The 25,344-nt window shown below is 37.2% G+C and overlaps 3 protein-coding genes and 1 long non-coding RNA gene across 4 annotated transcripts; 2 read left to right on the top strand and 2 right to left on the bottom strand.

Moving 5' to 3' along the window:
* Positions 1-5,503: 5,503 nt before the first annotated feature.
* cldn7b (claudin 7b) lies at positions 5,504-10,560 on the top strand. The gene is made up of 4 exons (XM_082158212.1): positions 5,504-5,945; positions 8,283-8,447; positions 8,821-8,905; positions 9,043-10,560. The coding sequence occupies exons 1-4, from the start codon at positions 5,723-5,725 to the stop codon at positions 9,197-9,199; spliced, it is 630 nt and encodes a 209-aa protein (XP_082014338.1). The 5' UTR covers positions 5,504-5,722; the 3' UTR covers positions 9,200-10,560.
* LOC309489429 (uncharacterized protein) lies at positions 9,726-14,411 on the bottom strand. Its single transcript, XM_082158213.1, has 2 exons — positions 13,664-14,411; positions 9,726-12,891 (listed from the first exon to the last, which is right to left on the bottom strand). Exons 1-2 carry the CDS (start codon positions 13,983-13,985, stop codon positions 12,788-12,790), a joined length of 426 nt encoding a protein of 141 aa, XP_082014339.1. The 5' UTR covers positions 13,986-14,411; the 3' UTR covers positions 9,726-12,787.
* A 5,861-nt stretch (positions 14,412-20,272) lies between these two features.
* Positions 20,273-23,004, top strand: ponzr2 (plac8 onzin related protein 2). The gene is made up of 4 exons (XM_082158214.1): positions 20,273-20,356; positions 20,920-21,033; positions 21,722-21,876; positions 22,107-23,004. Exons 2-4 carry the CDS (start codon positions 20,928-20,930, stop codon positions 22,227-22,229), a joined length of 384 nt encoding a protein of 127 aa, XP_082014340.1. The 5' UTR covers positions 20,273-20,356; positions 20,920-20,927; the 3' UTR covers positions 22,230-23,004.
* Positions 23,005-23,213: 209 nt separating this feature from the next.
* Positions 23,214-25,013, bottom strand: LOC309489431. The gene is made up of 2 exons (XR_014202413.1): positions 24,079-25,013; positions 23,214-23,903 (listed from the first exon to the last, which is right to left on the bottom strand). It is a non-coding gene; the product is annotated as an uncharacterized lncRNA (long non-coding RNA).
* Positions 25,014-25,344: the final 331 nt, after the last annotated feature.

Below are 25,344 nucleotides of genomic sequence, written 5' to 3'. Positions count from 1 at the left end.
TTTTCAATGGGTAAATTCTAATGGTAAGTCTTTCAACTGACCACATAAAAGCAGATTGCAGGGCATCCCGCTGCAATCTCGCCTGTGTTCACAGTGCTCTGGAGGAAATACAGCAACATGTTAGAAGTAATAATTGAACCATGCATTATTCATGGCCGTCTCCCCGGGGAAGGGAAGAGGATAGCGAGGGTGGCAGGGTCAGAGAACGCACCTCTGCATGCTGCTCCTCATTACATTTGCCATCTGGGCAGAGCGTTTAGACCGGGGCTTCCCTTCCTGATCTCACCCTACACACACACACACACATATATATATATATATAGCCTACGCTGCAAGAATAATGCATGCAGAAACAAGTCTTACATGCACATATACACACTAGAAAGCAAATACACGCACACAGACACACTTCATACTTGTGTTCCCTTACAAGCCTCTATGATCCCTTGAATGATTTTGATCCAACATGGCATCTTCTCAAAGCTTCTCACTCTGTATGCTGCGTGCATCCAAACCTGACATCGTACACACTATTTGAACTCTTCCCTGAGGCCTTTAGCTCTGCCCTGAGGCCTCCTGAGCACATCTCCTGACTCTCTCCTGATTGTACCACTTAAACTGATCGTCAAGGTCTTCGGAGTATGAGACTGCAGCAATTTAAGACTTGTTTTATACTGCTCTCTAGTGGATGAAGGAGACGCTGCATGCACAATGCAAATGAAGCCTGAGTCAGCAACCTTGATTCTGAAAGGATGTGAGCCAACTTGTCACTTTAATCCTTATGTTCCTTTAATAGTTAACATAAGGTTGATATTTAATTTTGTTATATTAACATGACATGACCACAAAAATTACAACTTCATGACATGCTTCAAACATCCTCAATGAAAAATATGGCAACACTTTACAATAAGGTTTCATTAGTTAACATTAGTTAACTACATTTGTTAACATGAACTAATAATGAACTGCACTTCTACAGCATTTATTAATCGTTGTTAATGTTAATTTCAACATTTACTAACACATTATTTACCAGTGTTATTTGTTAACATTAGTTAATGCACTGTAAAGAAACATGAACAAACAATGAACAGCTGTATATTTTTTATTAACTAACGTAAACAAAGATTAACAAATACTGTAACAAATGTATTTGCTTATGGTTAGTTTACGTTTGTTAATACATTAACTAATGTTAACAAATGCAACTTTATTATAAAGTGTTACCAAAAATAGTATATTACCTCAGATATAAATACACATAATAAAACTGAATTTGCTCAGATTGTCTGATTAGTGTTCACACTGTAGAAATGCTTTCCCATCAATTGCTTATTTTTATTATAGTTTGTTGTATTTATTGCAATTTCTCCAAAATGGATATTATTATTATCCAGGGTCACAATCACCTTTCTGAAAAAAAAGACCTACTTTATGGTAAAACTGAGATTTAGATCTACTGGGTTAAAAAACTACTGGGTTAAAAAACTACTGGGTTATGAATATGTCATATTAAAATAATCTGAATGAGAAATAATAGGATCATTTTGAAATTAATATCCAGCTCAAGTGCTGCTGTCAATAAAGCAAAAGAGAGACAAACTAAATGTAATTTAAATGGTTGTGGTCATAATTTGAAATGAAATAGTGCATGTAGATTTCACTATTTGTCTCAGATATATGGATTATATGTAGCTTCTTACAAAAACACACACTTAGTATTTATCCCAATGTCCTCCATTATCCTTCCCTGTGACTCTGAGGCCCAGGTAACATTTGATTGATAACCATTGATTTAACTTTTATCTCATTCCCACACATTCCCTTCTGTCCTTTATTCCCTCATTCTCTTCTCACCTTCATGTTCTCATTAGGATGTAAATGGACATTGTTGTTATCACCAATAAGGAAGAACAAAGAGAGAAACAGGAAGTGTCTTCTGAGACATTTTGGTGATGTTAAGCATCCATTACACCGATAAAGGGAAGAACAAAACAAATGTCAGAACTCTGGACTGAAGCTACAATGAAAGGCCACGACTGCCCCTAGTGGCTGAACTGAACACTAGCGGGATATTTCCAACAGGGGGCGGTAGAAAGTAGAAACTGCGTATATGAGCAGACAGAGAGAAAGAGTTTCCATGAAACTCGTCTCCATAGGAACTGTGGGTAAGATCAAAGTGATAATGATACCACATGCTACAAGATATATATGTATACAAACACCCCAGAGCTAATTAAACTATATAAAGCAATACATGATAACATTACCATGAGAACAAAACAGTAGTTATCAGAATTACGAGCTTCTCTGTCCCATTTACTCCCAGCTATGAATCATAGTGATCAGTTGACAGTTTGAATTACTTGACTTGGAACTCTAAACAATTATAGGGGTGGGTCTAATAAAACCCCCCTTACACCTTTCCCCCACCACCCAAAAACATATAGGTGACATTCAAATCTCTGCTCAGGAAAAAGAGCAGAGAAAAAAAAGATGATTCTTATACTGCCATGAGGATGATATTTATAGGTTTGCATTTGCACACAATGTCAGAAATAAACTTCCGAGTTTCTCATGCTCTCTGAGACGGTTACTGGTAGGGTGTGTGAAATGTCTCACCAGAGCATAAGATAGTATGAGAGAATTGTGATACGTGGATGTGTGTATTGGATTGCGTGTGTGGAGGAAAATACAAAGCAGAGATCTTTATATGTATGTATCTTCAGGAAATGCCCAGGGTTGATGTTGTGTGGTTCACGGCAGAACCTGTTTGACCAGTACCGATACGTTAAACCCTTCCCCCCATGAGAGCAGAGGCAAATAACACTTAAGTGAAGTTTCACATAAACTAGGAAGTGACACATGCACACTTTGCGTGTGAATCATATCTATCTTACAGACTGAAACCTGTGACATCATAATTCGTATGATGTCTAAAGTAAAGACACACCTTTTCTCTTTCCGTGTATGTTTGTGATAATGTGGCAAAATAAACAGCAATGGAAAAATATCCTTAAGCGCAATAACTCAGCTGAAAACTATTTGAAGAGTACATTTCTAAGGAACTATACAGAGTAGTTAGTAAGAACCTAAACAGTTTGGCTTTTTATAATACATGTCAGAACAATACTGAAAAGAATCTGTTTATGAAACAACAGTTTGAAAAGTTGAAACGTGTTTTGGGCAGGCCTGAGTACAGGGACCAGAACGCCCACATACAATTTCATGCCAAAACAAATGTATATAATTTTTTTTTTTTTTTTTTACATTATTTCTTTTTTAATCTGCTTAAAATCAATTGAAATATGAAAAATGTTTCTCTTCATGTTTATACAGTAACATTACTCTGTTAGTAGGTATAAGTTAATTTCTGTAGATTTTTTTAATTTTTTTATTTGCTTTGGCTTAGTACAAACATATATTTGCTAAAGTAAAAAAACAAAAACAAGTTTAAGTTTAAATAAGTTTAAATCCCCAGTGCAAGGTACAGCTATATGCACCCAAACAATATTGTGTCTGTGTCAATATGCTAATTTACAAACATGGTATTTATGTGCATTTCCTATAAACGTTGTGACATGCAGTCTATGAGTTTCCTTTATGTGGCTACACTCGCTTATGTCAATTGAAGTCTAAAAATAATTCCTCCATCAATTAGCTGGTCTAAGACTGTCATGACATTTCACTGTGTTTGGCACTTCGGTTGTAACAATGTCATCCTTTAGAAGTATGACTCAGTAACAATTTGATTGAACACTGAACCCCAAACAGAAAAATGTCAACAAAGCTACCGTTCAAAATATCCAATAAATCTTATAATTTATTTTAAAAACATACAAAAACCGACCCGACCCCAATCTATTTAGTATATGTATAAATATATAAAATGTATATTTAAAATGTAATTTATTCCTGTGATGTCAAAGCTGAATATTCAGCATCATTACTCCAGTCTTCAACTATCCTTCAGAAATCATTCTAATATGCTGATTTGGTGCTCAAGAAACATTTCTTCTTATTAATGTTAAACACAGTTGGGCTGCTTAATATTCTTGTGGAAACTGTTATTTTTTTAGGATTATTTGATGAATAGAAAGTTCAAAAGAACAACTTTTTTGTAATATTTATTAATTTTATAAATGTCTGTGTTTTAAAAAAAAAAAAAAAATATTGAATGTGCCTTTGCTAAATAAAAATATTACTTTCTTTAAAAAAAAAGTTTTAAAAAAGCATACTTGCCCCAAACTTTTGAGTGGCAGTGTACACTCTCAGAAAAAAAGGTACAAAAGCTGTCACTGTGGCGGTACCTTTTCAAAAGGTACACTTTTGTACCTAAAGAGTACATATTACCTTTGAGGGACTAATATGTACTCTTTAGGTACAAAAGTGTACCTTTTGAAAAGGTACCGCCACAGTGACAGCTTTTGTACCTTTTTTTCTGAGAGTGTATCATGATTTCCCACTGATAATAATAGGCTAATACATTTTCTTAGAATGACATCTGAAGGATCATGTGACATTGAAGATTGGAGCAATGCCATCACAGGAATAAATTACATTTTAAAAGATATTACAACAGAAACCAGTTAATTTAAATTGTAATAATATTTCACAGTTTTACTGTTTTTACTGTATGTTTGATCAAATAAATGCAGCCTTGGTGAGATTAAGAGACCACTTTCAAAAACATTAAAACGTAATGTTTCCAAACACTTGACTAGTAGCCTATACCCTACTAAAATTATATATATATGCCTATAAATAAACTGTAGGCCATTTTATTTGGAGAAGGGTTTAAACAAAGTCTTATATCCATTTGAACGAGGCATTTTGACATTCAGGTCAGAGACGATCTGATATAAACATTCTATATGTGACCCTGGATCACAAAACCAGTCTTATGTTGCACGGGTATATTTGTGGCAAAAGCCAACAAAACATTGTATGGGTCAAAATTATAGAGTTTTCTTTTATGGCAAAAATCATTAGGATATTAAGTAAAGATCATGTTCCATGAAGATATTTAGTAAATTTCCCACCTTAAATATATAAAACATTTATTTTTGTGAATGGATGCAGCACAATCGCCAATAGAAATGGACAACTTTAAATGCGATTTTCTCAATATTTCGATTTTTCTGTACCCTCAGATTCCAGATTTTCAAATAGTTGTATCCCGGCCAAATATTGTCCTATCATAACAAACCATACATCAATGGAAAGATTATGTATTCAGCTTTCAGATTATGTATAAATCTCAATTAAAAAAAATTACCCATAAGACTGGTTTTGTGGTCCAGGGTCACATATCAACAAACGATGAATGTATGACAAGCTGTGATTTGTCATACTTCGATACGGTGTCGTCACGATTCACGAAACCCCCGTCCTCTACAAATTTAACATGGGCAAAAAAACTGAATCTTGAACCTAGACGAAACTCAGAATGTCTCCGCCCATAAAGAGGACGGGACTCTTAAAGCTCAAATCAGCAGCTCCTTTCATATTCAAGCAGGTACGGCTTCACTCAACAGGTGTCTGAGTCAGGGCATCCAAAACGGTTCTACGCGGATTTTGAAAAAACATTTCGAGTACATTTTTGTGAATTTAACCCATTCAAAGTCGGAGGACTACAGAAACCCACCTGAACTGTTGCTTCCAGATATCAAAGAGATAGTTTCAGACTAGTTAATCTTTTTTAATTCATTGTGAGAAGATGGCGAATAAAGGAATGCAGCTCCTGGGATTTGCCCTATCTGTTCTGGGATTGATTGGGCTCATCGTTGGCACAATCTTGCCTCAATGGAAGATGTCTGCCTACGTTGGAGATAATATAATCACAGCGATTGCGATGTATCAAGGCCTTTGGATGTCGTGCGCATCTCAGAGCACCGGACAAATCCAGTGCAAGGTGTACGACTCCATCCTACAACTCGATGGTAAGTGCAAACCACCTGTAAGTTTTTTCAAAAGCTATATTATTGACGTCAACAACACCACTGGATGTCTATTTTTAGAATAGCCTTCTAGTTATGGTTTTAAACTTAGCATTTGCTTGGTGAAATGCTGTACCTGAGAGGGCGCATGCGCGTACTAGCATAATGATGTTTTCTTCACGCTGTGATGATAATTAATGATACGAGTGTTCTGGCATCGAAGAGTGCCAGCTTACTGATATAGGCTAATTTATTTGTTTCGTGTCATACAGCTATGTTAGCAGAGCAAATAATAAAAACAAAACTTTTAAACATTGTCGATAACATACAAAACTTTTGGTAATTTATTTTTTCATTTTTTTTATCTGTCAAATATAAGGAGCAAGTCATATTTAAAATTGTTGTGATGTTTGTCTTTATCCGTTCATGAAAGATAAAGCACCCAAATTGTTTGTCGTTGCCACGCCCTATAGCAACTCGTCTCGCGTTACCACAGCAAGGACACGCACCTGTTATGCCATACCTTCCCTCGAAAATTCCATTTTGGCTAGTGGCGTTTGATGCCATACAAATCTGTTTGATGAGTATCTCTCACATTCTTGCAGAGCTTGGTGTTAGATAATGATATTTGTTTTGATTTTATCTTTTGTTATACAAGGAGTTTTATGCATCCATTCGTTTTGGGTCAAAGGAAGCTCAAAGTCGGTAAAAAGGGCAGCTGTCCTTCAGGAATTTTGGAACAGTGAAAGTTTTGAAGCCAAAGTAGTCAAAACAGGAGATTATGCATTGTATTCAGTTGGTCAATAAACAAAATATGGGTTTAAAGGTATAGTTCACCCCAAAAAATGGGGTTTTGTCATTTTTACTTACCCTCAAATTGTTCCAAAACTGAATGAATTTCTTTCTTCCATTGAACACGGAAGATATTTTGAAGAATGTTGGTAACCAGACAGTTGCAGTAGCCATTTACTTCCATAGTAGGAAAAAAAAATACTATGGGAGTCAATGGGTGCCTTCAACTGTCCAACATTCTTCAAAATATCTTCTTTTGTGTTCAACAGAAGAAAGAAACTCTTTTGGAACAACTTGAGGATAAATGATAAAACAATATATATTTTGGGTGAACTATACATGTAACAATAGGTGAACATTCCGACTGGGACAGTGCTAGTTTAGTTTTGGGTGATACGGTTGGGTTACGCATTTACTCAAAGTAATGATTACACGGGCGTGACTCCCACCCTTCCTCCACTCGCGGAAACAGTGCTCCTGTGTCGGGTGGGGGAGTCAGGCATTGTCTTTAAATGGCTCACATATTTTGCCAACAGCTTATTAAAACAACCAAATGAGGTCTCCTTTGTCAAACACCTAAACAGACAATGAAGCTATTTAAACTCAGAGTCTTTTTAGAAACAGAGGGGTCTGTGATGTTTACCTTATTTCATCCCCTCTTTACTCCCCACATCTGAGACCGATTTAAAGGAGTCATTTGGCTCGCTTCTGCCATTTATGTTTATAGCTATACAGTATGTTTAAAGGCACTTCATTTAGCCAATTACCAAATCAGTATTTTGATGTAGCTTAAATAAAACTCTTATCAGTGAGTTTGTTTCATTTTATGTTATGCACGCTTAAGTACAACACATATTTAATGATATCTTACTGTAGTATTGCTATTAGGGATGAACCATGAGATTTAATAGGGCACAAGCAAAGTGAGGAAAACCCCGGCAAGGTGACGTAATGGCCAGCAGCCATTTTGTACATCTTGTAAGATTTTAATATGCATTTTACTTCAGGTGACAACTCCTAATAAACAGTTCTTCCTAATAACTTGAGATTTTCTTAATAATTTGGCTTGATACTAAAAGGATATTATGCTTTTGAAAGCCATGCCCATAAAGCAAAACTAGATGGATTGTTGCAGTGAAACCCAAGTTCCCATGACTGGTTAAACCTGTTCCTTCTCTGTATCTAAAGCGCAAATCGCTGCCCACATATGTGTACAATCTTCTCTCAAAGGAGGCTTCCGGTTGGAACCGGTCTTTGTTGCACCTAACTGCAGGTGTAGAGGGGGAAGGGCTTTTCTCGTCAGTCAGAGAGGGGAAAAAAAAACAATCGGGCCATTTCAAAACCCTTTAGTCTGTTCATAATCTTTTTGATTCACTATTGGCCAACTTTTTGTGTGCTGAACTGACTTCAACTATGATAAACAATTAAGTAAATGTGTTTAAAATAAGCTTTTTTTTTTTAATGGTGTGGGTAATGTCACTGTCATGAATGTACATGTCGAGACCAAAATATGAATCTCTTTCTTCCTCTACCCTCCCCCTCTTTCAGGTGCTCTCCAGGCAACTCGTGCCCTGATGATTGTAGCGATCCTATTCACAGTAGCGGGACTGGGTGTGGCCAGCATGGGCATGAAGTGCACTAACTGTGGTGGTGATGACCGGGTCAAAAAGTCCCGTATTGCCATGACAGGCGGGATAATCCTCATTGTTGCAGGTACGTTCACTCTAATATAAATATATTCATGTTATGTAATTAAACTACAGCAGTGACGAAAAGAGTTTCTGTGAAACTAGAAAAGTACATGTAGCCCAAAAAAATGAATTCCTGAAATATGCAGTTAAATATAAGTAATCGAAATGCATTTTTTAAATGTCAAGGTTAAAGGAACTCTTTCCAGGTTTGAAATATCTATCTTCACAGTTTTGGTTTCGCATTGCTCTGAATATGACTTTGACAGATGACATGCAGAAAATGTTCACTCCCAGTCAGTGGGCAGACACTGTGTCAAAAACAAATACTGTATTGTTTGGAATTTTTTATTTTTTTTCATAAGTAACTAATTTATCGCTTCTCTTCCATTCCTCAGCCCTCTGTAGCATTGTTGCCTGTGGTTGGTTTACAAGTCAAATCGTCCGGGACTTCTACAACCCCTTCACACCTGTCAATACAAAGTAAGTTTAACTGTGGCTGCCAACCACAAGAAAAGTATAGGCATTTTTCCAATTGCTTCCCCTTGTTTTATAGTTTCTCTTTCATCAGTACTGAGAAGGGAAGTCACAGCTCATAATATAATACTCTATTTCTGTAGGTATGAGTTTGGTGCAGCCATTTTCATCGCTTGGGCAGGTGCGTTCCTGGACATAATGGGTGGAGGCATGTTGGCTGCCTCCTGCCCAAAGGGTAAACCCTCTCCCAAGTACCCCAAGTCCTCCAGACCCCCCAGCAGCAGCAAGGAGTACGTTTGAGCCACATCAGTTTTTCCCAAGCTGAAGAAGTCCATAACGATCATGGAGCGCGAGTAGAAGTTTCCCTAGTCCGCTGATCTGAGATCTGTTATGATTGTTACGATTTCTTTTATTGTGGTTGACTTAGAATTGAACAAACCGCTCAGATCAGTGATCTCTGGCAACTTTTACTCGTGCTCGATACAGCAGCCCACCTCAGAAAAAAGGTCACTTCTGTTTTCCTTTCTTTTGATAAGCACCAAGCCTTTTTTTTTTCTATTTACGAATCCTGTTGCTGATGTGTGTTTGGAAAGGGGGGGTTCTTCCCCAGTGTGTTCCTCGATTCATAAGACTGCCATGTTTAGTGAACATGAAAGAGGGTGACATGCTCAGGGAAAAATCATCACTCGTACTGCTCAGTTACACTGCATCACTGCTGTAAAGCCTTGTCCTGACCTCATCATCCGCCTTGCTTGCTGTGTACGTCATCTAAAGAATTGTGCCAGACACTGAGGGGCATGAGAACAACTTGCATTTAATGTGTATATAATATATATATATATATTTTTTTTTTTTAAAGAACTAAGGCATAAACATGCAAATTTCTAGTTCACTTTGCTTGTCCCTGTGTTATCGGACTATCGCTTTACAAATGATACTTCATTTTATACAAATCAACATCCTCTGAGGGAGGTTTTTTTTTTTTTTGAAAGGAAGTAGAAAATAACTGATCAAGTATAAGATAACTTGTTTATGTAAAGTAGTGTTACACTGATGGTGCTTGCATGAAATTGTAGGTGAAAAACATAAGCATGACTGTTTAGATGATGGTAAAGATAAAGAAGGCAAGGCACTAAGCTTCAAATTTTGCAGTTTTGCAGATTGGTCGGTTTCTTTTACTGAGCAACATGATCAATGCTTTTTTATTTTATTTTTTTTAATCAAAGAAATGGCTCTTATATATGCAAAGTGAAACTTAACCTTTTGTGCTTTAGCTCCTCAGTGTCCTCCTTGTTGCATGTGCACATTTATAAAGCCAATGTTACAAAATGTTTTGATACTCCTTTCTTGTATTTATTCACACCGCTTACTGGTCAGGAGAAAACGGCTGTAGATAAAGTTCAGTTTTATCACAGCTGGTTACAAACTAGACTAGAGGTCACATGAATTACGTGTTTTTCTATCTGTCCACATTTCTTTCCTTTGGTCTTTGTGCTTGGACCACTTGAGATGGGTTGCCCTCAAGTCTGTTTAGGAGTTAAGGTAAATTTAGGTCACGTGTATATTTGTGACCAACTTATGCAAATATTTAACTTTTAAAAAAGTTTTTGACTGTTTTAAGTTTGTTACAAATTTTATGTAAATAAATTTTTTAAACAAGACCTGTCCATTGTCATGTTCTTTGTGTCTAATGATATTGTATGTGTCTAGTATATGTGGCAGTTAACCTATATTTGCAAATACCTCAGTCGAGTCTTGGTGAGTCACGTGGTCCTCTGGTTTCTGTTTCGGCATTATTTGCATGTTCTGGCTATATCTCTGCAGACGTGTCTTAATGTAAATTATCCTGTAATGGGAGAATATGAGTGAATGGAAAATGGGTCACCCGGTGGAATCAGTGAAGTCGGTCATTACATTGTTCTGTGGGTAACAATTAGCCTACTGGATCGAGCCATTTGTATTTCACGAATATCCTATCATTGGTTATAATAAAGGAAGTAACATGATAAAAAAAAAAAAAAAAAACTTGTTTACAAAGGGAATTTGCATTTCATCAGCTAGAAATATGTGGGACAAAATGTAAGGTACTTTTCCTCCTTGTTTGGGTGTTGTGTTCATATTGCCACTCAGAGATAATAAGTTCCTAACAATCTCCTCGTCGGTCAAACGCGAAAAAAACACGACGGGTCCTGCAAATTCAGACTTAAGCCCCCTAAAGAAAGTCTAAATAAAAGGTTGGTAGTCTTATTCTTCATACACATAAGTTGTCCTATATAGTAATGGTTTACAGCATTAGGTTTAAGTTATAAACGAGTCAGTAACAAGATAACAAAATTATAGCCACTGGTAGACGCTTAACACAAATCGCGTTAACCCGAGGAAACTACATAGCCTACCACTTTTGAATTTGAATCGTTATAGGATGAATCCATATATATATATATATATAGTCTTTGATGAAACATTAAAAAATATAAATGCTGTCAAGATTTACCACAAAATATCAAAAAGTCAGTTTGATAGCAGACGTGGTTTGGGTGATAAGTGGCGCCAACTTAAAACGATATGGAACCTCTTGCATCCAGAAAAGGTTTGAAATTTCTTAAAAACGTAACCCAACTTCTAGTTCAGTTTTCTAGACATTAAACTTGTAGATTTTGAGACAGTTTGCAAGTATACGTCGAAGTCTAATGCCAATAAATGTTTTTTTTTAAAGAGCAGAAGTAGGAAAAGCTAACAAATGACAAACGCAGAGCTGTTTATTTCTTAGGGTTTGTTGCCATCTAGTGGCCAAAAATGGAACAGCGTGACACTGACTCACAAAAAAAGAGCTCAGCTTTATACACTTGTCGTTTATTATGTCAAACTGATTAACACATTTATTATTTTTTGCATGTCCCTTTGTCCAGTGCTGAAATACAATGCAAGCAACACATAAAACAATATAAATTCTTCATACGTGCCACAGAATCATTCAGCCAACTGATCGAATCAACTTATTACATAGTTGATAAAAAATGCATAAAAATAATTTATCATGGTACTAATCAGGCAAGTGCATAGCTTTTTAAAGTGATAACTGATGAAACATGCAATGTTTCATAAGGCATAAAAGCATGTAAAGCAGCTAGAGATGCAAAAACCTTTAGGAAAGTGATTCTCAACCGGGGCGGACAAAATGACTTAAGATTATGTACAAAATAAGAAAAAAAGAATTTAAAGAATTTAAAAAAAGTTAAAAGTAATCTAACTTAAATAAGTTTAGTTCTGAAACCTCTGGAAATTAAGCATATTATTATAACCTGTAGATAGTTTATGTTAATAAGAAAAACAAGCTTTGAAATATCTTGTAGTGTACATGTGGGTGCTTTGAATAAGGTTGAATAAATAAAAGGTTGAAAACCACAACTCAAGGAAGCAGCATATATTTCCAACATTTCCTGGTTTTAAGAGACAAACTGAGTACAAATACAAGAACACTGTGCTATTCTTCTCGCCAACTGTTTGAATAAATAAAGTGAAGGACAACATCTTTTTAACAGCACAAATCTGGACAGAGTGGTCTACAGTGGCTGGTCTTTACCTTTGGTCTGAAATATGTTGATCAGTCTACATACACACATTTCTCCCTCTGGGAGGCATGAGTGTCACACACAGAGCTCTGATCTAAGAAGCTACTACGCAACAAATAACCTGTGTTGGCCTGTTGTATGCTTACAGCTGCTGCCATGCGACTAAACTACAGCTGAAACGCATGCGGATCTCGTGTGAATCTGATACTGGGAGAGGTGTCTGTCTTTTCTCCTGCTGAAAGCACCCCGACTGTCCTGTGGCAGAAGGAAGCATTTCACGAATAGCTGGTCCAAAATATTAAGAATATGGGGAGGCTCAGGATGGCTCATTGCTGAGAGGGACAGGTAGTGGTCCATTGTTGTTGTTGTTGTTATTGTTATTGTTGATGACGTCATCCAGGTCTTCGTCCTCTATAACCACTATGAAATAAAATTCACATCCTACTTTAAACAGAGGCGAAAATTCGCAGTTACAGTGTGTACAGTGTATAATCAGTTAATATATATAAATATTCCATAAAATATATAATTTCATAAAAATTGCCTTTTGTGTCTCTCATGAACCAGTGTAAACAATGATTTTTTAACAATGATTGAAAAAAAAAATCATGTTATTATATATTTAGATAATTTGTCAGGGAGTGGCAATTTGGAATTGTCATCTCTTTGAATTTGAAATAGGCCTAAATTACTTTTGAAAATTTTATTTATAGAAATATTAACATTATCTTCCTTATAAACATCTTGTAGTCAGTGGCATGACCTTTAGCACGAGTGCAATAACTGTTACCTTGATTTTGTAGTAAATAGCTGATTATTAACAACTGGATGTTTGTAGAAATATCAGCATTACATTTTTATTTTCAATAAACACATTGTAATATCATGACCTTGAGCACAAGGCTAAATAAGCAATAAAACTGTCAACCTTGTTATGAACCTTTTTTTAATCTTTTATTTTTTATGTAGGTCTATCATCATTATCCCAACGAAAAAAATTATTTAGCTTGACAGTCTCAATGCAATTGACCACTTTTAACACTTCCTAGATCTTCCTAAAATAAATCTCAATATATAAAAATCACCTTTACAAAAGGAAAAGGCACTCATTTCGTGCAGTGACCGTCCTAAAGATGGGGTGATAAATCATAAAGTACCCATATCTAAATAAATGGAACAAAAACATACTCACCTCTCTTTGACCGTCCAATCTGTCCGAGTTTGGGGGCCCTCTGGCCTAACCTAAGCTGGGGGGATTCGGGGCTCAAGCAGTCCCTGTTGAACTCATCCCGCAAATGTTTCATCTGACACACCGAGTCAATGGGACTGGGTTGAAGTTGCTCCAAGGGCGGCAGGAGCTCGGGCATATCCGCTGTGTCAAACATCCCTGCATCCGGAGTTTCTTCCCGGTTTCCAGCGGTGACTGTGTCCGCTTCCCCGCTGCTCATCAACGCCTCTTCCGCGCCCGTGTGCTCCTTCTCCTCCTTCTCCCTTCCACCGCAACAGTACAGCATTCAGAGTGTAGGCTATAGGACGACGAAACTGACTTAGCGAGGATACGTTTGTCGTTGTCTCTGCAGTGAGCTAGTGTTTCATTCCACTTCGTTATTCAGGCGGAAAACTGCAGAATTCAGCTGCTCTTGACCAGCATCCCTCGGTAATGATCGTCTTTGTGTTCTGTGTGATCCTCCAGTCAAACGATGCAGCGGACCGGATGGCGTAAAGCTGTACTCTCTGACAGTCACATTAGTCATTCACATCACACACCAATCAATTATAGTGGAGTTAATAAGAAACCTCAATTACAATAACGCATCACTTTAAATAAGTCCTTAATTCACCCCCAAAAAAGAAAAGTCGGTCATAATTTGTCTTCATGTCTTTCCAAAAATGTATGACTTTCTTCCTCTTGAGTAAAACTATTTTCTTACATTGTCTTTTTTAGTCTCTATACAGTATTTGTGTGTGTGCGCGTGCGCGTGTGCGTGTGCGTGTGTGTGTGTGTGTATAAATAGTAATCGCATAAATAGTAATAGGATATTGTGAATCTCCCACTGTCTTTCTCCTCTCACCTTTCTGTCTCCTCTCACTGTCTTTATGAAGAAATAAAATAAAATATAAACATAAGCATATCTCTCACCATATATGTTCTTAAAGTATACAAACGTATTTCTAAATGTATATATTAAATACATATATTAAAATATTATTTTATTAGACAAATTCATATATATATACAGTATATATATATATATATATATATACACACACACACACAACCCTCTTGCTGGAATTCTATGAGAAATTGCACATTAGGACCCTTCAGGACTAAATTCCAGTATTCCAATTTTGACTATGTATGTCTTTGGAAGAGCATTTCGTAATAAATCAGGATATCCCAATCCAACACACCCTTATGTCATAACTCTTGTATACTGCCCAGCTGTACTCCAGCTTACAATGTACCGACTTTAATCCTGGAAGCAAACTAATAAATCCGTAGAGAAAGTTGTAGGCCTGCTCATCTTCAATCACAATCTGTCTCTGAGATTACTGAAGGGGAAAAAGCTCATCCTCTGCATCTTTAATTAATGCTTTCAGTAAATACATTCAAAACTCCCAGAAATTTTTTTTGCCCTCCAGGTCAGCTGGGCAACTTTCTAGAAGAGCTGGATGTGCTGCTGTCCTCATTCCCTGAGGATGGCAGCCCATAGTCTTCGGAGACTTCCACATCCACACGGAGAAGCCTTATGCTGCAGATGTCCCCTCTCTAGCCTCTTTCGATCTTCAATGGCTCACCACCAGGTACTCATAAATGAGGCAACCAGCTTGACCTCATCTATACACGCAACTGTCACAGAAAACATTTTGTTTAAACCTCTACACATTTCTGATCACTTCCTTATCACTTTTAATTTACACTTCCTTTTTTCGTATAACCAACCCCCTGCTAGTCTAATTCAGACCTATGCTCCATTTCTCCCTCACACCTTTCCTCTGTCGTGTCATCCTCTCTTCCCTCCCCCACCAAATTCTCATCACTAGATGTTAATAAGACCAAAAACACTTTATTTTCCATTCTAACATCCTGTCTAGACTAAATCTGTCCTCTCTCCTCCAGGCCAGCATGTGCTACTCCTTCAAATCCCATGTTTATCCGATGTTCTCTGTGAGCACTGGACCAAGCTCAAGGCAGCTGAAAGAAAATGGCACAAATCAAAAGATTCAGCTGACCTCAGTAAGTATCAATCTTTGCTTTCAGGTTCACACTGCAAAAAAATTATATTTTCACAAGATCAACAGTTCTTTTGACACACGCACATTTTTCAAAACATTCGATTCCCTCCTCTGCCCCCCTTTGCAACCTCTACTTACCATCTCTTTAACAGCTGATGACTTTGCTTACTACTTCACATTCAAAACTACAACCATCAGCAGTCAGTTCTCAGCATCACACACCCAGGAACTCAAACCAACCACACTCACAGATAACAATATCCTCTCATCCTTCTCTTCTCTCTCAGAAGAAGAACTCTATAAGCTTCTCATCTCCAGCCACCCAATCCCCTGCCCAATACACCCCATCCCATCACCCCTCCTACAAGTCATTTCTCCCACACTTCTGCCATCACTTACACACATCATCAACACACATAACTCAGGCATTTTCCCCACTGCATTCAAGTATGCTCGGGTATCCCCACTGCTTAAAATTCCTATATTAAACACTTCACTTGTAGAAATTTACAGACCTGTTTCCCTCCTCCCATTCATAGCAAAAGCACTTGAACAAGCTGTTTTCAACCATCATCTTTTCTTTTAACAGAACCACCCGCTGGACGATTACCAGTCAAGATTTAAAAGCGATCACTCAATCGAGACTGCCTTGCTTTTGGATACGAAAGCTCTGCGGATTGCAAGAGCTGATTCCAAATAATTAGTTTTCATTCAAAACCATCAGTTCTAGATTCTCCTGGAACTTTCAACACTGTTAATCGTCAGATCCTTCTGTCCACCCACTCATCTCTGGGCATTACTGGAACTCCACTGGTTTGAATCTTACCTCACAGGTTGGTCGTTCACGGTTGCCTGGGGAGGGAAGGTATTCAAAACACATCATCAGGTCACTGGGGTACCCCAGGGATTAGTTCTTGGACCTCTCCTCTTCTCCATATGCACTGCATCACTGGGACCCCATTATACAGGCACATGATTTTGAGGATTATATGTTGACATACCTTTGAAAATCTACATATAAACTATGTAACCTGCCAATCAATTCAGATATTTCCTTATGACTCTAAAAGCAACATAGAAACTCTAAAAGCGCTGAAAACAAAAGCCACATCTTGCAGATGAACAGTCTCTGTTAAAAGTTGTGCAATGACTCCCTGGGGGAGGGAAGGTATTCAAAACACATCATCAGGTCACTGGGGTACCCCAGGGATTAGTTCTTGGACCTCTCCTCTTCTCCATATGCACTACATTACTGGGACCCATTATACAGGCACATGATTTCACCTATCATTGCTATGCTGATGACACACTTTTCACTTCAACCAGATGATCTCACAGTATCTGCATGGTTCTCAGACTACCTGGCGGACATCTCGGCATGGATGAAAAAATATTACTACAACTCAACCTAGCAAAGACTGAGCTTCTCGTTTTCACAGCCACCCTGTCAGTCCAGTACAACTTCCATCCAAACCATCCAGTTAGGTTTATCAACAATAATCCCATCAAGTTCGGCCAGGAATTTTGAGGTAATCTTTAATGATCAGCTGACCTTCAAAGCCCACATTACTATAGCACGATCATGCAAGTTTGTACGGTATAACTTCAGGAAGTTCAGGACCTTCCTAACTGAGCATGCAACACAACTTCTCGTCCAGGCCCTTGTGCAATCCTCTTCTCACTGGACTTCCATCATGTGCAATGAAACCCTACAAATGATCCAGAGTGCAGTGGCTCAACTGGACATCAACGTGCCCAAAAGAGCCCACATCTCATCGCTGCTTATCTCTCTGCATTGGCTGGACTAGATGGACTAGTGCCAGTGACATGTTTGTGTCTGCTGGAGTTAACACATTGAAGGCTGTTTTGAGAAACACCATGTATAATTTCATTTGTCGACTTAATGAGTCTGGAAATAGTGTCATCATGATACTGACTAACACTGAATATAGTGCCATACGCTACACATCTAAACTTTGGAGACACTGGTATGACTGTCTTTTGAAAGGATAGAATCCTTTTTTTTTTTTTTTTTTTTTTTTTTTTTTTTTATAATATGTATATGTGATGTGTTTTAATTTTGTGTTGTCTGTTGTTTTTTATGAAGTATGGACCATGAGTCTGCAATAAAGTATATCTATCTATCTATCTATCTATTGGCGCTTTTCCACTGCATGGTACGGTACGGCTCGGTTCGGTACGGCTCACTTATGGCGCATTTCCACTGCATGGTACGGTACGGCTCGCTTCGGCTCGCTTTAAATGGTACCACCTCTGTTGAGGTTCCAAGCGTACCGTACCGATACTAAAATGTGACGTGCAAACACTGCAGATCACTGATTGGTCAGACAGAATCATCACTACCAGCGTCATTGTATTTACAACACGAGACCCGCTAGATTTAAATAGCCAGTAGACAACAGCCAACACAGCGCCTGTTTTAAAAGTATTTGCTTCAAAAATGCTTTAAAAAAAAGAAATGGCTGAATCGTGGTCAGTGGACGAGGTGCAGACGTTCCTCTCGTTGGTTGCCGAGGAGCGGATGGGGAAACACGGAATGAAAAATTCGTATTTAATATGATGATGTCATGGCAGTAGAGACGGCAACTATTACGATCAGTCCCACCCACTTTGAAGCGGTACTAACTGCAGTGGAAAAGCAACCGAGCTAAAGCGAACCGAACCGTGCCGTACCGAGCCGAGTCGTACCACGCAGTGGAAAAGCGAAGCGAGCCGAACCGTTCCGTGCCGAGTCGAACCGTACCGAGCCGAACCGAGCCGTACCATGCAGTGGAAAAGCGCCATATCTATCTATCTATCTATCTATCTATCTATCTATCTATCTATCTATCTATCTATCTATCTATCTATCTATCTATCTATCTCTGCATTGGCTCACAAGTTCAAGATATTGGTGCTTGCCTACTGGACGGCCACAGGCTACACCCTCCTACCTCCACTCTCTATTACGAGTCGTGCCCTCAAGGAGCCTCCGGGCTGTAAGTGTACAGCACCTTGCGTTACCATCAGGCACAAAATCACTCTCAAGAATGTTTTTATTCAATGTTCCTTGCTGGTGGAATGATCTTCCAAACCCTATCCGGACAGCCGAATCCCTGACAATTTTCAAGAAACAGCTGAAAACTCATCCCTTCTGGGAGCACTTAACTGCAGTCTGCTGAATAATAATAATAAAAAAAAAAATTTCACTATTCCTTCACTTATGCTCTCACCGTTCCTTAATTCTAACCTTCCCTATTCTAGTTTACTTTCCTGAACGATGGCTGAAACTTTGTGATAGCACTTCTCGTGTTTATTGCCTCATTAGATGAATCGCTTGTTGTATTCCTCAATTCAAGTTGCTTTGAATAAAAGCATCTGCTAAATAAATAAATGTGAATATGAAACAACTAAAGATGCTGCATCATGGGAAAGGTACAGTAATGCCAGAATGAAAAAGACAAGTGGATTGAATAAAAAAAAAACTAATAAGGAAGAAGATAAGCGAGGATTATTTGTTGGCATACCTCCATATAAACTAATTAACTTGCCAAATGCTTCAGATATTTCCTTATGACTCTATAGAAACTCCAAAAGCCACATCTTGCACAGTCTCTGTTAAAAGTTGTGGAATGACTCTCATCGTCATTTGAACATTTCTGCATGATGTCAAGATATGAGTTTCAGCAGGTCCGATCTTAACATATTGCATTTTTGATGAGTGAGAGGCACTTATGGGAAATGTTTAATGGATGCTACTGCTAACAGGATTCCTTTACTTCAGCAGAGACAGTTCAGAAGCCTGTCATCTGACGAAAACTCTGAATGAGGACGAATATCAATGAGGAAGTCCTCAGGTTTTGTCCTGTTAGAGATGTTGCTTGGCTATTTCTCCCCATGACTATCTTTTAATTTAAAGTCATAACATTTGAAAATATTTAAAGATTCTTTTGTGTCTGGATATATTTCTATATTACTGTAACATTTGAGACAGGCAAAGAAGCAGGCTGGGAAACAGATCCACGTGCAAGTTTAGATTTATTAAAGTGCAAACACAAAGTAATGGTGGGAACAGGGGGGAAACACACTGAACCAGAGAATGTCCATTCAATGACTAACGAAAAACAAGTGAAACAAAGGGCTATATATACACAGGCAGGCAAGCTTAACAAGATAACAAGGGGGTATGGCTAATAAGAAACACCTGGGGAGACTAATCAACATTAAACCTACAAAGAACAGCAAAACATGAAGCAAGACAGGAAATAACTTAATAATCCAGAAACGCACATGACTGGGGATCACAGGTTGGAATCATAACACTTACTCTCTGATGCTGTGTTTATTATGTGGTTTCATGTTGCCAGTTTCATTCCTTATGGTATGTTTTCATACATTAAGCATGTCTGGATTCTTCATTTGCAATGGAGCAATGTGGTATTGTTCTCCACCCTGTTTTGTGTACTTTTTGTGTAAGTGTAATGCTAAAAGGATGCTGCTGTGAACGGGTCAAACAGGTTAAGGAGGTTTTCCTTTAGAGCCAATGTGATGACCTTTTTTTTTTTTTATATATACCCACTCAGTAAAAAGGCACAATTGTGATCAGAAACCGCAGATACTTTCCATTACACTGGACCTGCCAACACAGGTGAGTGTAGATTTTCTACAGAGATATGCAGAATCAGAGAATCTCTTCATTACTCTCATCTGCATTTTTACAATGATTATTTAACCTTTTGTTTTAGGATTTGAGTAGTTTTCACTGTGTTAGTGCCTTTATGAATGCCACATAAAACTGTAATTACTTTTTATTAGATCTTTTATATCAAGAAAATATCTTATATCTGTTTAAATTCAAATATATACAATATAAAATTTAAAATAAGGGTCTACTTATGTAGTAAATTAATATACTAAAATATTATGTAAACTCCTTACAGTAAGGTTTCCTTTGTTAACATTATTTGACTGCATTAGTTCACAGCATTTATAAATCCTAGATAATGTTAACATTTACTAATACATTTTTAAGTTTGAAAGTTGTATCTGTTAACATTAGTTAATGCACTGTGAACTAACATGAGTGTTTTTATTAACTAACATGAACAAAGCTTTATAAATGCTGTCTCACTCACACACACACACATTCACTCTCATTGGTGTGTGATACCTAAATCATATCATACTTCTCTACCTGTTGTACATTTGTAGTTGTAAGCATGTCCAACTCCATGGTAGTCATGCAGCCACGGCCTGTTATGATCTCTAGTCATTCTGATCAGTGGGGTTCAGAAATCTGTGACTGCTGTGATGACATGTCTGAATGTAAGTAAAGTTTGGAATAAAATGCAAAGGTTACACTTTAATTCTATGGTCCACTTTAGACATTCTACTAACTATTTGCAATTACATGCCAACTAACTCTCATTAGAGATTCAGTAGACTGTAGTATACTGTTAGGGTGTTGGGATTTAAGTTGACATGGGGGACCATCAAAATAAAGTGTTAGCAGATATAAGCAGACTGTTTAACTCAAATAAAAGTTAGTTGACATGTAGTTGCAAAGTTGCATACATTTAGTAATGTAGTGGAATTAAAAGGAAAAGTTCACCCCAAAATGAACACTATTATTATTTACTCACCCTCATGTGATTCCAAACATGTGACTCACGTTCTGGTAACACTTTATTTTAAAGTGACGTAGTTACACGTTACTACAAGTACTTATAAGTTTATAGTAATACAATTACAAGTAACTAACCCTAACCATAACTTTATAGTAAGTAGGCTGTGTAGTCTAGTTAAGTAACTACGTAACCTTAAAATGTGTAACTGACTTTCTTAGTGTAGTTTCCTACACTCTGTGGTAATAGATCAGAACCATCAGTTCCACTGAAGCATCCAGCAGAATGAACTTATGTTTTGATTTATCTGCTCATATCTTTATCCTAGGCTACAACATGATAATGTATTGTAGGCTTATAAATATTATGACATCCCTTTCTGTAAACAGGCTGCTTTGCTTTCTGGTGTTTCTCGTGTTTCACGTGCATAACAGCCAAGAAATACGGTGAGTGCTTATGTCTCCCCCTGCTGGACTTCTGCGGGTGCGTCCCACCCATAACCATGTCCACGAGGGTGTCAATGCGCCAGCGTTATGGTATTAAGGTGAGAATCACTTTTCTATCGAATTTACAGTTTAGTTAGATTTAGTGGAGACCAAGGCCAGTTGTCACATACTAAATCCCAGCCAAAAGTGCAATCACACAAACGTTTATTTCCTATTATTTCCATATTGTGGCAATTTGCCATATACACAAACGATGTAAAATGAGTGTTATACTAGTGATGTAGACTTATCAAGACATAACGGCTATCTTACACATGTTCATTTGCAGGGTGATATGTGTAATGACTGCCTGATGGCCACATTCTGCAGAGCATGCGTTTGGTGTCAAATGTCACGAGAGATGAAGACACGAGATCTACAAATCACTCTTGTTGGTGCCAGGAATTTATAAATGAAGTTCCCAAGTAACTGCCGGGTCACATAAGCAATAGCGAGTTATAAAATCTAAATTGTGAGAGATGACATAGGCCTAAAAGAATTTGACTTTATTCTCGTTTATATCTCCCATTTCTGAGAAAGGATCGAAGATCTAAACTTGCAATTGCGAGGGGAAACAATCAGAATTGCGAGTTTAGCTATAGCCTATCTTGAGTTGAAGCTGCTTCCTCGATCCCCTCCACTGCAGACAGCAAGCCAAATCATTTTACTTTAGCTTTTTGGGCAAACAAACTCACAAATGTCTTTTAAAGAAGTTCTACTGTGTGTGTAGCCAATATACTACTAATAAATAAAAAAAATCATAAGGAAAATCTTTCATGTATTTATGAATATATATATCAATAAATGACCAAATCAATTAATGATATTGTTTTTATAGGAGGCTTATTTTAATAATGATGATTTTATGTAAATCCCTGAAGTAATTTGATGAAACAAAGTAATGTAATACATTTTGTAAATGTCTGTATTGTCATATCTTTAATGTCAGTTACTCCGTTTCTAATCTGCATAATATCATGACAATTGTGTGACACATCTATATTGAATCTTTATGGGGAAAAAATATACTATACTGTATATTTGTGACAATCATGGGTAAAAAAAAAACTTGTGTTTTTGTCTTAAGCTTAAACTTCTAAGACAATCTTACTTTTATTTTTATTTTACTCTGAACAGAACATAAAGAAAAACAACTTGGATTCAGTTATGGCATGATAAATGTGTATCGCTTCCCATCAAGTTTGCTTTTCCCATTTGCCATTATTGTGGGACTTTTTTTTTTTTTATCTTTCACTTGTGTTGTACAATAAATTATTGATCATTTTCTGGGACTTTCAATTTCATGTCTCTGGAGAGGTGTGTTTGTGTGTTAGGGACTTGCTTTGAAATGTAGTCATAGTTGCATATCAACCTCTATAGTGGACTTTAGTGCATCATCCTATACCTATGTGGAATTTCTTCCCTCCAAACCAAGATGGCCGATGTCCAGTAAGAATGGCAAGTTGCTCTGGAATATCAATCCATTCCTTTCTTTCTGTCGCATATTTCTCGAACCGTTGGTCCGATGGATTTCAAACTTGACTGGTGTCTTGCTACGGACACGAGCAGTGGTGGAAAGAGTGCTAACAAATTGTATTCAAGTAAAAGTATTGCTACTTAAGTAATAATTTACTTGAGTACAAGTACTGAAAAATAATATGACTCAAGTAAGAGTAAATAAGTAGTTTGCTTAAAAATTACTCAAGGTACTACGTTACAAAGTACTTTAGTATTATTTTTCAGTTTTTTCCCAAAATGGGGAGATGATAGCGATATAGAGCGCTAAACACTCACATGCCATTTGTCTCATTCATACTGGAAGCCCAGTACATACTGATTCATCCCTCGCGCAGAAAGTCCATAAGTGAGATTCATAGAAGTATTAAACTTATGACGTTTCAGGAAATGCCTTATATGGATATAATAACATGCAGATAGAGATGTTTTGACTGATGAAACATGAAGACAAACAGATGATAGTGATAATATATCTGTGTTCATCAAGCTATTCCAGGTATTTTCATAAGAATGTTGTATGTCTTTAAAGAGATAATTCACACAAAAAGGAAGATTAGCCCATGATTTACTCACCTTGAAGCCATCCTAGGTGTATATGACATTCTTCTTTCAGACGAATACAATCGGAGTTATATTAAAAAATGTCCTGGCTCTTCCAAGCTTTATAATGGCAGTGAATGGCTGGAGAAAATTTGAAGCCCAAAAAAGTGCATCCATCCATGATAAAATTGTTCAACTTTTACTCCAGGGGGTTAATAAAGGCCTTCTGAAGTGAAGCCATGCGTTTGTGTAAGGAAAATACCCATATTTAAAACTTTATAAACTACTAGCTTCCGCCAGAAGGCCGTACACATCGATTTACGGTGGAAGACTAACCCTGACCCGACGATCAATAATGATGATTTTATGTAAATCCCTGATGTAATTTGATGAAACAAAGAAATGTAATACATTTTGTAAATGTCTGTATTGTCATATCTTTAATGTCAGTTACTAATCTGCATAATATCACGACAATTGTGTGTGATCATCTCAAATAGTGTGACGCATCTATATGGAATCTTTATGAGAAAAAAAATATACTGCTGTATATTTGTGACAATAATTGGTAAAAAAAAAAATTAACTTGTGTTTTTTTCTTAGCTTAAACTTCTAAGACAATTTTACTTTTTTTTATTTTACTCTGAACAGAACATAAAGAAAAACAACTTGGATTCAGTTATGGCATGAGAAATGTGTATGAGAAAAGAAATGTGTATCGCTTCCCATCAAGTTTGCTTTTCCCATTTGCCATTATTGTGGGGCTTTTTTTATCGTTCACTTGTGTTATACAATAAATTATTGATCATTTTCTGGGACTTTCAATTTCAAGTCTCTGGAGAGGTGTGTTTGTGTGTTAGGGACTTGCTCTGAAATGTAGTCATAGTTGCATATCAACCTCTATAGTGGACTTTAGTGCATCATCCTATACCTATGTGGAATTTCTTCCCTCCAAACCAAGATGGCCGACGTCCAGTAAGAATGCCAAGTTGCTCTGGAATATCAAACCATTCCTTTTATCCTAGGAGACCCTTGCAGGTAAAAAAAAAAAAAAAAATGTTGTTGCATCAAGTAACATCTAAGGAGTCATCTATCTATCTATCTATCTATCTATTAATTAGGAATGTCTGTCTGTCTGTGTGTGTGGGTGTGTGTCTGTTATTAACATATCTCTCGAACCGTTGGTCCGATGGATTTCAAACTTGATAGGTGTCTTGCTACGGGCACGACTCAAGTGCAGTGCCAAGTTTGACGGTGTTTGGATTAGAAATGCAAAAGATATCGGTAAATATATCGGTAAAAGAAGGACACATTGAAGATGTTTAGATGATGTTTAGAAGGTTGTGGTTTAAAAATAAACATTCTGACATTAGAGGGTTGTGGTTGAAAAATAAACATTCTGACATAAACACTCTGTCAGCTAAACATTAAAGAGATAATTCAGGATTTAGCATTAAGCTTTGTATTAG

Source organism: Leuciscus leuciscus (assembly GCF_965113295.1).
Source record: "Leuciscus leuciscus genome assembly, chromosome: 24".
Lineage (NCBI taxonomy): Eukaryota > Metazoa > Chordata > Actinopteri > Cypriniformes > Leuciscidae > Leuciscus > Leuciscus leuciscus.
The sequence above is the reverse complement of the archived record's forward strand: the minus strand, read 5'-3'. Positions and strand labels throughout refer to the sequence as shown.